Raw genomic sequence first — 13,761 nt, 5'->3', positions numbered from 1 at the left:
GCGGCGCCGCCAAGGGATGCCCGCGGGCATCTCTCGGAGACTGCGGGCATCCCTCGGCGACGTCTCGGGGCCGAAGGGACTGGCGCGACGGGGCTGGTCATGGTGTCTTTTACACTGATACGGACCTGAAGTGACCCGATCTCTGCCTGGCTTTGCAGCAGTGGGCAGGTTTTCGTGCCGGGCAGGTATTTGGGATGTACCCAGCGTGCAGCCAGGGGTGGTCACTCAGATTTAACCTGTATTTACACAGGGGGTTTCTTTAATCTCCTTGATAAAAGGGGATGGGAACAAACCACAGCTTTGTGGAATAGTTCCGTGTTTGGTTTGGTGTTGGAAATGTGCCATGTCCCCCAGGATGGTGTCTCCCAGTGAGGTAGAGTATGCTCCTGGCATCCTGGTGGACAGAGCTGTTTGGGGGTGGGTGGGGTTTGCTCTGCTTATGATCCAGGATTCCTGTTGTTCCTCACCCAAGCAGCAGAGTTAACTCTCAGCAATGTGACCCTCCTGGTATGTGAGAAGCACAGTTTGTCATCGTCCTCGGAGAAAGGGACATCAGGGGAACAATAGAATCATAGAACGGTTTTGTTCAGAAGGGATTTTAAGGGTCACCTTGTTCCATCCCTTGCCATGGGCAGGGACACCTTCCACTAGCCCAGGTTGCTCCAAGCCCCATCCAACCTGGCCTTGGACACTTCCAGGGATGGAACAGCCACAGCTTCTCTTGGCAACGTGTACCAGGGCCTCCCCACTCTCCCAGAGAGGAATTTCTTCCCAATATCACATCTAATCCTGCTCTCTGTCAGTGTGAAGCCATTTCCCCTTGTTCTGTTGTCGCAGGCCCTTGTCCCAAGTCCCTCTCCAGCTCTTGGAGCCCCGTTAGGTACTGGAAGAGGTTCCAAAGTTTCTCCGGAGCCGTCTCTTCTCCAGGCTGAACACTCTCAGTTCTCCCAGCCTATCTCCAGAGCAGAGGGGAACACAGGGTTAGGCAGGGGAAGAGGGGACAGAGAGTGCAACACATGGCACAGAGGGTGAGTGCTATCTCAGCTCCCAGACTGTAAACACTCCTGGAGTGCTGTACTCGTGCCTGCTGGGGTTGGACGTGGAGGCGCCTGCGTGGGTTGGAGCCGTGGGCATTGGAGCCAGCCCTGTGCTGTGGCCACTCTCCCTGCACACCACCAGCAAGGCAGAGCGTCTGCTGGAGCTCTGACTCCACCTGGGGATGGGCTTTCACTGCTTGCTGACATATTACTGCTCTACTTTTCAAATTGGCAACCTGTAAACTTGTGAGGTAATGAAAAGAATTTCTCCAATTTGCAAAAAATACCACTAGAGAGCATGAATGTCTTCTTGAGGAAAACAAAGCCTTTCCCTCAGGCTCAGGGGGAAGATGTCAGGTGAACAGCTGGTAATAAGAGGGATGATGCTGTGTGTCCCAGAAGAGAAAGTGCTGAGCAATCACAGTGACATCAGGCTGGTAGTGCTGGGGTGGTTTTGCAGCCCAGGTCCCACCCTGGAACTTCCAGGACTGTGCGAAGGTTTGCTTATGCCTTTATTTCTTTCAAGTGGGAATTGCCCCAGGAAAATCCCAGAGGAGATTCAACACAGTCACCACAATTGTTTCGTAATGTGGGAGTCTGATCTCACAGTGAGGTGGAGGAGTTTCAGCTGGGATGATGCTGGGATGAGGCAGGGCTGGACTTGGCTGCTGGGGACAGGGAGGACACAGCCACAGCACAGAGAAACCCCACTGCAACCAGGAGCAGGTTTATCTTAGGATGGCTTCTGTCATAACAGGGCATGGGTGCTGCTAGGAGAGGGACCCCTGGCACCTTGTGCCCCACGGGGTCTCGTGTCCCTGGGATCAGCTTCCAACAGTCAGTTCAGATGCCCCTGGTGTGACCAGGGCAGCCTGGAGCAGATGGGAAGCATGTGCTGATTCCCCTGAGCCACCTACGAAGGATTCAGGGCTGTGAGTCCATCAAAGGGGTGGCATCTCCTGAGCCCCCAGCCCTGCTCAGCTCCTGCTCCACCACTGCTCTGTTCCCACGTTCTGGAGGGGCTTTGGAAAGGGTGACAGTTCTCTGTGCACCGATGGAGGGTGGGTCTTGTTGTCCCTCATTTGTCACTTCTCTGCTCAGGTGCAGCCCACTGATGGAGCAGAGCAGGACCCGCTCCAAATTGGCACCAAATCTGGCACCAAACTCCCTCTGGGCATCTCCAGCCCCTGAGCACTGAGTGCTGTGCAGGGGAAGGAGCCCCCACAAACAGGGGCTTGGGCAGCTCACCTGGAGCAGCTTCCAGCTGTGAGAAAGGAACAAGAAGTCTGTTTGGAAACACTCTGGAAATAAAGGTAAGAAGAAAACCGTTAAAGTGAGAAATTACATTGAACAAAACTAATCAGGTACAACCAAGTGCAGCTTTGCTTTGTACCATTTCTTTTATCCAATATGAGAAGAAATAACAACTTCTCCCAGCAATGGCAGGTTGGTGAGTGACCCAGAGAGACCTGTACATAAGTGGGGGTCCCCCCATGGCAGGAGCCCATGCTCTGGCCAGGCCAGTAGCTGGTGACAACAGGGACAGCCAAGGGCACGTGGCCAGCTGGGACCAGCCGGGTGGATCCTGCCCCACACGGGGCAGGGGGAGTTGTAATTTCAATCTAATCAAAATCTTCTATTGGATTTCTTCAAAGCTGGAAAATATTTCCTTATCTGCCTCCCTAGGCTCCCTACATTTCAATGAGCTCTGACAATTCTGTTCTGTGCAGCTGAGGAAGGGCTGAGTTCACACTGCAGGGGCTCAGGCGCAGCAGCCGATGGGAATTCAGCAGAGGCTGAGGTTGTGGTTCCCGTTCCCCTTATATCCCTACCCAAAACCCAGCCAGGGTCTGGTGCAATATCAGCTCCTTCCATGAGCAAATCCCCTTCAAGCAATGGCAGAGGGAACCTCTGTGGCACAGGGTCACAGAGGATGAGCTGGTGATGGTGGATCCAGATCCCAGGACACGTTGCTTGGAGAACAAAATCCTTTCCTATGGGAGTAGAGCCTGCCCTCAGAACAGGAGCCTGCCCTCAGAACAGGAAGCAGCTGGGGTTTGTTCTTTCAGAAGTCCTCTCCCATTAAGGTGTCACCTACATCTAATGTCACAGGTAATAGGGATGCAGTGAAAACCATCATCTATCTTTGGATCATGGAGTGAGACTTCAAAAATCTATTGGATTTTATACTGCTACCAAACTCTGTATGTGCTACTCAGGGATTGTGCAGATCTGGCCAATAGACCAAGGAATCAGTATTACCTTTTTTTTTTTGAAAAGTACAAAGGGCCCAGCTACTTCCACTCCCCAGGGCCTTTGTGCACCCCTCACTGCCTTCTGTACCTTTGTTCACCTGCAAGTAATGCTGTGTCACTCTGTCCATGCCCTGCCGAGTGCTGCTCCCTAGTGAACTATCACTGTGTTATTCCAACTCTCTTCCTTCTGGGATGGGGGCTATTCCCAGCATTAATCTTTAACTCTGCTCTCTTGCAGCTTAAATCTGAAAAACATTCTGAGTGGCCGTCTCAGGTTCATTTTGAAATATTGCCTCAGGATGTTAAGATTTAGTAACACAGATTCTCACCTTAAAATAGCAGCACAAAATGTTCTATTTACTCACAAAATGAATGTCAAGTATGCAGCATCCCTCACCTGGGGGGAGGGGGTCGGGTCATACTGATAGTATCTGACAGACAAAGGAATTTGGTGGAAAAAAACAATCCACTGTCCTTCCTCTGGTAGGCAGCAGCCCTGGACAGCATTGCTGGTCCTGGGAAAGGTGCTGCTGCTTCCAGCTCCTCTTCTGCTGCCCCTCCAAGTGCTGGGTACACTCTAATACTTCTTACCTTTAAGAAAAATTGTCTTAAGCCCCTTGTGAGGTTGAACCCCGAATGCTGTGAGCCCGAGCTCTACCTGAGCCAGCTCCTGCATGTACTGCTTGGTCCACCTAGTGTTGGCTGAGGCTGGGGATAGTGTTCCAGCTGTGTCAGTGTGCACACAGCATTCCCACTCACTGAGCAGCATCTGGTGGGGCATTGCAACACCACAGGGCCTGTGGCCACACTCAGGAGTCACCAGGCACAGATATGTCCTGCAGGTTCGGGTCACTCAGCTCTGGTGGGGCCAGCAGGGACACCAGCATTTGCCACCTTTGGAGCTACCAATGCCAAAGCTCCTCTGTGCCCTCCCAGGAGGCTGGGGCACGTGTCACTGCCAAGGTGTGACCCTGCAGAACGTCCACACTGAGATTCTCCTGGGTTATAAACCAGGGCTGTGCCACCACGGTGACCATCCCACTTCTGCTGTGCTGACAGTGCAGGTGCACCTGGTGTGGCACAGCCCTGCTCCTCCACAGAGCTGATCTGATGTCTTTTCTTCTGTTGGCAGGCAGCAGCATGAACCTGAAGAAGTACCTGGTGCGGGCCCTGCACCGCCTGCAGAAGGGCCCTGGCTACACCTACAAGGAGCTGCTGGTCTGGTACTGCGACAACACCAACACCCACGGCCCCAAGCGCATCATCAAGGAGGGGCCGAAGAAGAAATTAATCTGGTTCTTCCTAACATTGCTCTTTGCATCCCTGGTGTTCTGGCAGTGGGGGATCCTCATCAACACCTACTTGTCCTACAATGTCACCTCATCTCTCTCCATCGGCTTTAAGACCATGAAGTTCCCTGCAGTCACCGTCTGCAATGCCAACCCTTTCAAGTAAGCTTTGATTCACCCAATTTACCCATCTATGCTCTAACCCCTCAGATACACTGCCAGGGTGAGGTACTGCAGGCCTGGTCTTGTCTCAAGTGTCACCTTAGGAGCATCAATTGACTCACCAAGTGGCACTAAAAACCAAATAAAGAAGAACAATACAAGGGTGAATGACTCAGAGCCAGAGGAGGGTTCATCTGCCTGTATTTTCCTGGATTTCATACAATCCCAGAATGGTTTAGGTGGGAAGGGACCTCAAAGCTCTTCTCATTCCACTCCCTGCCACAGGCAGGATCACCTTCCACTAGCCCAAGTTGCTCCAAGCCCTGTCCAACCTGACCTGGGACACTTCCAGGGATGGGGTGGCCACAGCTTTTTGGGCAACCTGTGCCAGGGCCTCCCCACCTTCACAGCTGAAAATTTCTTCCTAGCAAAATTTCTGTACCATACCAATCAATCTAATGAAGGTTTTTTCTCCCTGCAAACTTTCCTCATCTCATTAAAAAAACCAAGTTTAGCTCACCTGTCACAGCCAAAATCAGTCTTTCAATCTTTCCCCACAATTCTTTTCCTTCCCCTTCCTCATTGTGAATGTTCTCTTTATTGCTCACACTCCAGTCATTAAGAGCTAGTAACACAGCCATGTCTGCCAGGAGCTGCAGAGAACTCAGTTGTGATTTCAAAGAAGTCACTGATTTTTGTTGGTGTTGCTTTAAATTTAGAGTTGCTTTACATTCATATCCATGCAACCGTGCAGCCCAAGAAAAGATGCTCTCAACCAACACAGGAATTGCTTTGGGGTAGTTTTTTCTCTGCTTGTGTAAACTGTAGTGAATTACTGAACTAAAATCAATTCAGCCCTATCTATGCTGGCAGGTTCACCTCTGCAACATTCCCTGTTTTTACCCTCTTGCTGCCTTTCTGGCTGGCTGTGGGTTTCTGGGATGCCAAGCTGGCCGTGCTCCACATGGAAGCTCCCATTGCCCTCCAGTAAACTTTAGGCAGCAGTTCGAGGTCCCCGGGAAGGTCCAAGCCAGGCGAGCTGCCACATGTCCCTGGCACTGTGACACCGCCCGGTCACAGCTCCTTGTCCCTCAGGTACTCGGAGGTGAAGCACCTGCTGAAGGAGCTGGACAGGCTCATCGAGGCAGCACTGGAGAGGATCCTGCAGCCCACCCCAGGGAACGTCAGTGACAGTGTGTCCCCACCACTCGACCTGCAGCTCTGGAACCAGATCCCCCTGGTCCTCATCGACGAGCACGACAAAGACAATCCTGTCATCCTGGACATCTTTGAGACCAACCAGACTGCTGGGGACAACGAGACCGCTGCGAGCAGCGAAACTGCTGGGGACAACCGGAGCTCTGAGGGCAATGAAACCACCATGTACAGTGAAACCACTGTGGGGAACCAAACCACTGCTCCACCTGCCCCAGCCAACACAACAACGGAAGAAAAGAAGTACAAGCTGGCAGTGAAGCTGGTGAGAGGGGTCGTGCAGAGACAGAGGGCAGGGATGAGGGATGGGACATGTGGGCACCTCGGCAGGGATGCAGCTTGGAGATCCACGTCTCCTCCCTGTCAGCTGCCCACAGCTGCTCTGCCTCAAGTCTCTGGTCCGACTGTGCCAGGGCTGGGGGCTGCCTGTGCCCAGACTCACCCCCTGCTGCAGGCTGAGCCCAGGGTGGGACCAGGGCAGGGGTGCTCCACACAGGCTCCCAGGCAATGGACACGTTCACCTCTTCCTTGTGTCAGGTACCCAAAATGCCAGGGAGTAGCTGTGGCTGCTGCCCCTGCCCCTTTCCTGCTGTGGTCCACAGCTCAGAGGCACACGATGGTCTCACAACCCCTCACCCCTCCTCCCACGGAGGCTTCAAGGACCCTGCCCGAGCAGACCTTGGAAGCTGGGGAACTCCAGCCTTAAAGGATTGGCCCAAAAGTGATGTATTCTGTTAGCTTGTGAAGGTTGGCCTGGGACTGACTGAATAGCCTGCCCAGCTGTGAAACACCCCTGGGGAGGGAGCCTGTGAGCACACGAAGTGTGGCAGCTGGGAAGTGTCACAGCTGGCTCGTGGCTCTGCCTGACGGTACCTCACAATTCCTGGGAGTTGCAGGCAGGGCTGGCATCCAGTCGAGCATGTGGGGAGGAGGGTCATGCCATGGGTCCCCCCTGCCATCCCCACGGGGGCTCAGACCTGCCTGCCCTGTGTCCCCAGTGCAGCCATCAGGGCTCCAACAACTGCACGTACCGGAACTTCACCAGCGCGGCGCAGGCGGTGACCGAGTGGTACATCCTGCAGTCCACCTCCATCCTCTCCAAGGTCCCGCTGCACGAGAGGATCAGGATGGGCTACCAGGCAGAGGACATGATCCTGGCGTGTCTCTATGGGGCTGAACCCTGCAACTACAAGTAGGTGCACACTGAGTTCCCTGCCCCTTTCCATCCCAGCAGGAATGAACAGACCTCCAGTGGAACAGCAAGGGGGGGAGAAGTCTTTTTAATGTATAGATCAACTAATAACAAGATTGGTGCTGGTCCTCAGCTCTAAAAACACTTCCCAGAGTGATCCTGACTGAAATGGGTTACTTTGAGACAGTGCTGGTTTGAGTTAGAGCTGTAGATGGGCTGTTTTGCTCATGACATATCAAGGCTAACAGCACCTGGGGCTTCCCAGGGTACTGAGTGATAACCAGGTGCTGAGTCAGCATATCCATCATGGCAGCACAGCCCCCAGTTATAGACCCTCTCCCTTTTTACACAATTCATTTTAGACATCTTTGTTTCCTATGAACCCCAAATTCCTATTTCCAGTGTTAAGAAAGAGGAGCACAGAGCAGCACCACAGGCTGTGGGGAGCCCTGGCCCTTCTGCAATGCTCCTTCTGCAACAAGGGCAACAGAGGATTGTTATCAAAGCATGAGCTGTAACACCAGCCCAAACCTGGTACCACAGCTCAGGCTGAGCAATTGCATCCCTCACGTGTGTGACCATTCCTGTCTGTCCCAGTGGAGTGCTGTCCCCAGGGCTGTGTCCCAGCACACACATGTACCCTGCTTTGCCTCTTTTTCAACAGCAGATGGATTGACATGATATCAGCTGGAATTCCTGTGCAGGTGTTCAGCAAGCAAGGCAGTGGGGGATGAACCCCAGCACAGCTGCCAAGCACTGGGCCCAGCAGCTGCATTATCTCACACCCCTTTAGTCCTCCCAAGGGTCACAGTTCTATGTGTATGATTCTTACAGGAATTTCACCCAAATCTACCACCCAGACCATGGTAACTGCTACATCTTTAACTGGGGCATGGATGAAGAGGCTTTGAATTCTTCCAACCCCGGAGCCGAGTTTGGTAAGGGGGTGCTCTGCAGCAGAGGAGGGGGCTGGAGAGGCAGAAATGGGGGATGTTTGTCTGTCTCTCGGTACCCATTTCTGTCACTCAGGACAGATTTATCATTCCTGTGTCACTGGAGCACTGTGGCAGGGAGCAGGGGCTTTCCAGAAGGGGATAATTCCCAAAAGGGAAATGTGCCACACAGAAATAAAGTGACCACAAAGGTTACACATAGCAGAAGTGCAACATCTGGATAGTTGAAATATGTGAGGCAACACCTGACTATTCCCAGCTATTCCTATTCTGGGCATTCTCCATCAGAAGTGTTCCTGCACAGGTCAGGCTGCCATAGCAGCCAGACCCCAACCTTTCCCCAAGGAACAGGGAGGACAAAATAGACTCTTTTTCCCCCCTAAAGCCTTGCCTTCTGATACAATTCCTGTTCTAAGTGTTTTGTCTGGTGTCCCAGGGTTGAAGCTGATTCTGGACATCAGTCAGCAGGACTACATCCCCTACCTGTCCTCTGCTGCTGGGGCCAGGCTCATGCTGCATCAACAGAAGAGCTTTCCCTTCCTCAAGGATCAGGGCATCTACGCCATGGCCGGGACGGAAACATCCATTGGAGTGCTGGTGGTATGTGTGGCATTCCTGGGGAGCAGATTGTCTGAGAATAATGTTATCTGATGGGACTAAAACCAAGTTTGCTTTAAGTCTTGGCTGAACTGGCTCAAACCAAAGGAGTCAAGGTACACGCCAGCCAGGGGCTGGAGCAGTTTATGGAGACTTTTATGTAACTGTCCTGGCAAAGGGCTGTATTGAGCCCAGAATATTGGGTTCAGGTCATGGTTGCCTCTTCCTCTGGCATGTCAGAAGGTGCTTTGCCAACCCCTGAACACCTACCTGGATCTGCCTGGGGTAGAGGCTGCAGCCCCTTTAGCTCTGATGCTGCTGACTCTTTTATTTTTGCCAGAGCCAGCAGGGAATTACAGTCTCTGGAAAACAGTCACAGGGCCCTGGGGAGGAGCAATAGCCAAAGTTTGCTGTTTGGGTTTCCTTCCAGGATGAGCTCGAGCGGATGGGCTATCCCTACAGTGACTGCACCATAAATGGCTCTGATGTGCCCGTTAAAAACCTCTACAGCCAATACAACACCTCCTACTCCATACAGGTAAAACACCTTTTTAAATCAAACAAAGGTGTTCAGGAAAAATCATGAAAGCAGTTAAATCTTTGGCTAGCATGGAGGGTAATTGGGATGAGAAAGCTGAGTGTCTGTAAACCTTGACACTGTAGAAAATTAGAGTGCAAGCGCTAAGCACGGGTTAATTTGTAACAGGCTGTACCAGAGGGAGAAGCAGCTCTGGAGGTTGCAATCCGGCAATAAGGGAAACGCTCAAACCCTTTGGGGTGATTCACAAATGCAACCCGAGACTGGGAGGGCTTTGGGCTGGCAGTGGTTTTATATTTCTGCCTTTATTTAATATAACAACTGGACCACCTTGCCCAACTTTTGAAGATGCTTGTGTAAGGTTTAAGCAAACACTCGGAAGGATTGCGTTATTCCCTAGAAGTGCTAATGCTGTTGGAGTTCTGTCCACGTAACGTCACTGCAGAGCCCTTTCAGCAAAACTGGGCTCTTCCATCACTCCCTGACTGCTCTGAACTCTCTAGACCTTTCCTATTGCACAGAAATTCTCTGCTCGTCCTACCTGCAGCTGTTAAATTTAATTATCTTCTCATAGACTTTGCTATTGCTTTGTGCTGCCTCATCCAGAATCCCACTCCAATCTTGGGTGATTAACTTCATGCCTCACTGAGCTCATGGCTCAGCCCATGCCTAAGCATTCCTCTTCCCTCTCCAGGCTTGCCTGCGCTCCTGTTTCCAAAACCACATGGTTGAGATCTGTGGATGTGGCCACTACATGTTCCCTTTACCCAAAGGGGTGAATTACTGCAACAACGAGGATAACCCAGGCTGGGGTAAGAGCTCACCCAGCGCTGCCCGCGGGACCTGCTGCCGTTGTCACCGCAGCCACTCGATGGCTTTTCCCTGGGACACGTGTCTGTGTGGCTGCTTGGGCCAGTGCTGGGCAGAAGGGGCCAAATCTTGGTCCTGGCTGAGGGCTGAGGGAGTCCCTGGGCACTGGGGAGAAAAACACAGGGTAACACTGCCAGCCTCTGTGCCCAAAGAGTTTGGGTCCTGAAACAAACTGTCCCTGGCAGGGGCAGGGGCGGCTCCAGTGCTGCCCTGGGGTGGCACAGCTCCCTGCTGGCAGCAGCTGGGCTCTGCCAAAAATACTGACCCCCGGCAAGCCACTTCCATAGGAACTGTCTGCAGAGAGTTACGGCTTATTTTTAATTTATTATTAAATCGTCTGAGGGATTTGCCCAGGTTTCTCAAGGAAAGGAAAGTTGGAGGGGAAGATGGCAAATCTGTGCAGCAGGGTCACACCTAACATTTATTTTGATAAATGAAATTGATATAAGCCAGTAAGCAGATCCTTATCTAAACAGATATTTCGATTTTGTTTTCACCAAACAGCATATTGCTATTTCTCACTGAGATCCAGCATAAAACAACGACAGATCTGCATCGACTCCTGTAAGGAAACATGCAAGTGAGTACCTGCACCTGATCTGACCACTGTGGAGGTGGAGAGATCCTGCATTTCAGCTCCCATCAGTCCTGACCTTCCCAAAACAGCAGCAAACTCTGCAGGGCTGGTTTGTTCTGTGAGAACCGAAGTTCCAGGGACTTCAGGGAAGGGGAAACCTCTGTACTAATGCTCTCCCTCCTCCCTGCAGTGACACGCAGTATAAGATGACCATCTCCATGGCAGACTGGCCATCAGAAGCCTCTGAGGTAAACCTGATTCCTTGGTTTGGAAGAGACATTAATGGTTACCTGTTCCCAGCCACATGGACACTCACTATTGTCAAGGCTGCTATCCAGGTCCCAGCACCTCTTTGCTAAATTCCACATTTTCCACACACAAACCAGCAGCAGAGACCAAGGTACAAGGTGGGAGGAGGGACCTCCCCACAGCAGCTCCTCCACCCTGGGGTTCTGCTCTAGGTGCCTGGGACAGCCCAAGACTGAGCACCCACCTTCCACACCATGTGCCTGTGCGGCGCAGGGGGGCCTTCTCACAGGGCAGGAGCACCCATCTCCTGCTGTGGCAGAGCCCACCCACTCAGGTCCACAACACCCCCCTCAGCTGCTAACAGGGCTGGGGTTGTGTGGGACAGGATGCAGCACCCGCGGGACTCCGTGCTCTTCAGGAGCACAGGATGCTTCTGCTCATTCTGAATAGATTTTGTTTTTCTAGGACTGGATTTTCCATATTCTGTCTTATGAAAGGGATATGTCAACAAATGTGACTCTGGACAGGTGAGTGAAAGGAACAAGCACTTTATCTTCTCTGCTGAGCCTGTTAACATCAGACTGACACGAGCCTTGGCTCTGGGCCAGCGCACGCGTGTGCGAGAGCAGAGGGAGGACAAGGTTTGGCACATGCTCACCTGGGAGATGCAGAAAGCAGATCCAAAAGGCACTTCATACATGTCCTCTGCTCTTCAGAGCTGCAAACCAGGCCAGGAAAACTCAAATGTGTTAAGTAAAATCAGCATTAAAGGCAGCTCCTATGTCATAACATTTATCCCTTCATACTTATGTCTCGGTGTCTCTCCGTCCCATGGTCAGGCTGGAGCAGAGGTATGGGTCCTCCACAGCCCAGCTCCTCTCTGAGCTGGTTTTTGTTCCTTACAGGAATGGGATTATCAAGCTGAACATTTACTTCCAGGAATACAACTACCGCACCATCTCGGAGTCGGCTGCCACGACAGTGAGTGCCTGTCCCAGTCCTTCTGGCAGAGCAGACACAGAAGCCAGTCAGCCAGGACACACAGGCTGGGCTCAGCTCCCTGGGGCTGATCAGCCCTGGCCAGAGATGCCCCTCAGCAGCCAGTCTGTCACACCCCTTGGGGCTGCTGTCTCGCACGTTTGCTGTAAAGAAGCGGACAAAGTTGCCTCCGCCGGTCGGCTCACAGCCCTCAGTTCATCCTCCCCTCCACCTCCCATCCCAGTCCCCAGCACTGGGGAGTAGAACCCGACAGGGCAGCACCTGCACAGCAGGGGATGTGGTGGGCAGGTCCCAGGTGCAGGGACATCACCCATCTTGGCACCAGCACAGGGGGGCAGGTCGGGGATGGGGCTCCACCACCTTGGCTCACTCCACTCTTCTCCCACAGATTGTTTGGCTACTCTCAAGCCTTGGAGGCCAGTTTGGGTTCTGGATGGGTGGCTCAGTGCTGTGCCTCATTGAGTTCGGGGAGATCATCATTGACTCACTGTGGATCACCATCATCAACGTGATCAGCTGGTGCAAAGGCCTGAAGCAGAAGCGGGCGCGGGCGCGGTACCCGGACGCGCCTCCCACGGTGTCGGAGCTGGTGGAGGCTCACACCAACCTGGGCTTCCAGCATGAACCCATGGGTGCCCTGCCCAGGGGCAAAGCTCTGCCCCCCGAACCCGGCACTCCCCCGCCCAACTACGACTCGCTGCGTGTGCAGCCCCTCAACGTCCTCAGTCCCGACAGCGACGCGGAGACCGAGTGAGCAGAGTGTCCTGTCACCTCCTGCTGCCATCACCACGCTGGGTGTCACTCCCTGAGCAACCACCTACTCTGTCGAAGTTAGGAGGGAACTAAAAAGCCCCGGCTGTCCTCCCCCTTGACTGATCACTGGGAGGAAGCTCTGCTTAATAAACCCTGCAATAAACCTCACAGAGTCAGGCTCTGGCTGAGTGTGTAGAGCTTGTGTACACCAGTATTGCTGCAAAATCATTCACCACTTCTCATTACCAGGTGGGTGGGAAGCAGTTCCCAGTGAGCAGAGTGGGGTGGTGGCAGTGGTGGAGGGGAGAGGACAGGACATCCTGACAGTGAATGCAAGGCCATGGCCTGGTGGATCATAGAACCACAGAAGGGTTTGGGTTGGAAGGGACCTTAAGGACCACCTCATTCCATCCCCCTCTCCAGCTCTCTTGGATGTAGAGACACGGTACAGTGTCTGTTGCAGCTGTGCCACACCCTTGGGATGGGACCAAAGCTACTTCTGACCTCTGAGGTCCCAGTATTTCCATCCCCAAATAACAACAATGGAAACAGAGTGAAAGCTGAACCATCCCCTCACTGCTGGAGCCTGCAGGTGTCCCATTGTGTTGCTGCCCAGGGTTTGTACCACTCGTGGTGCAGGTGGGAACAGCTGTTAGTGTGTGCCAAGGATAGACTCCATAAAGATTCAGGGGGGGGAGGAAGTGCCAGCCTGTTTCACAGTACCACCTTTCCAATAATAAAACGATTTAAAAGTTGCCTTTAGCTTCCCTGCTGGCAGCAGGGGCAGTCTGGTGCTGGCAAGAGGCTCATGGCAGCAGTATGCAAGGAGGGGAACATACTGTGCTTGCCCCAAGGTGAGGGCACTGGGAGCTTTGGTGGTCCCCATGGGGCTGGGCTGAGTGGGGCAGCAAGCTCACCCAGCCCCTGGCCAGTCCCAGCCTCTGGCTTTCCCAGGAGCCCATCATGACCCACCAAGACCTGCCTTACTGAAGTACTTTTGCAAAAGTTCAAGAGGAAACACGATCGTGTGGTTAAATCACGCGCCCGGGCACACGATGTTCTGGGCACGGCGCCC

The 13,761-nt window shown here is 53.0% G+C and overlaps 1 protein-coding gene across 1 annotated transcript; it reads left to right on the top strand.

Moving 5' to 3' along the window:
* Positions 1 to 2,116: 2,116 nt before the first annotated feature.
* Positions 2,117 to 12,869, top strand: SCNN1B (sodium channel epithelial 1 beta subunit). Its single transcript, XM_018086372.2, has 13 exons — positions 2,117 to 2,350; positions 4,425 to 4,743; positions 5,839 to 6,223; positions 6,957 to 7,150; positions 7,985 to 8,088; positions 8,540 to 8,703; positions 9,131 to 9,238; positions 9,933 to 10,050; positions 10,613 to 10,688; positions 10,876 to 10,933; positions 11,400 to 11,461; positions 11,840 to 11,915; positions 12,322 to 12,869. Exons 2-13 carry the CDS (start codon positions 4,433 to 4,435, stop codon positions 12,685 to 12,687), a joined length of 2,022 nt encoding a protein of 673 aa, XP_017941861.1. The 5' UTR covers positions 2,117 to 2,350; positions 4,425 to 4,432; the 3' UTR covers positions 12,688 to 12,869.
* Positions 12,870 to 13,761: the final 892 nt, after the last annotated feature.

This window comes from Manacus vitellinus, unplaced genomic scaffold (assembly GCF_001715985.3).
Source record: "Manacus vitellinus isolate BGI_N305 unplaced genomic scaffold, ASM171598v3 scaffold_93_pilon, whole genome shotgun sequence".
Lineage (NCBI taxonomy): Eukaryota > Metazoa > Chordata > Aves > Passeriformes > Pipridae > Manacus > Manacus vitellinus.
This window is presented reverse-complemented; position numbering and strand designations above follow the sequence as displayed.

Coding starts and splice junctions, on each gene's coding strand:
- SCNN1B (XM_018086372.2), top strand. CDS start 4,433: ATGAACCTGAAGAAGTACCTGGTGCGGGCCCTGCACCGCCTGCAGAAG. Junction 7,151..7,984: donor GCTGAACCCTGCAACTACAA/GTAGGTGCACAC, acceptor TGATTCTTACAG/GAATTTCACCCAAATCTACC. Junction 10,051..10,612: donor CGAGGATAACCCAGGCTGGG/GTAAGAGCTCAC, acceptor TTCACCAAACAG/CATATTGCTATTTCTCACTG.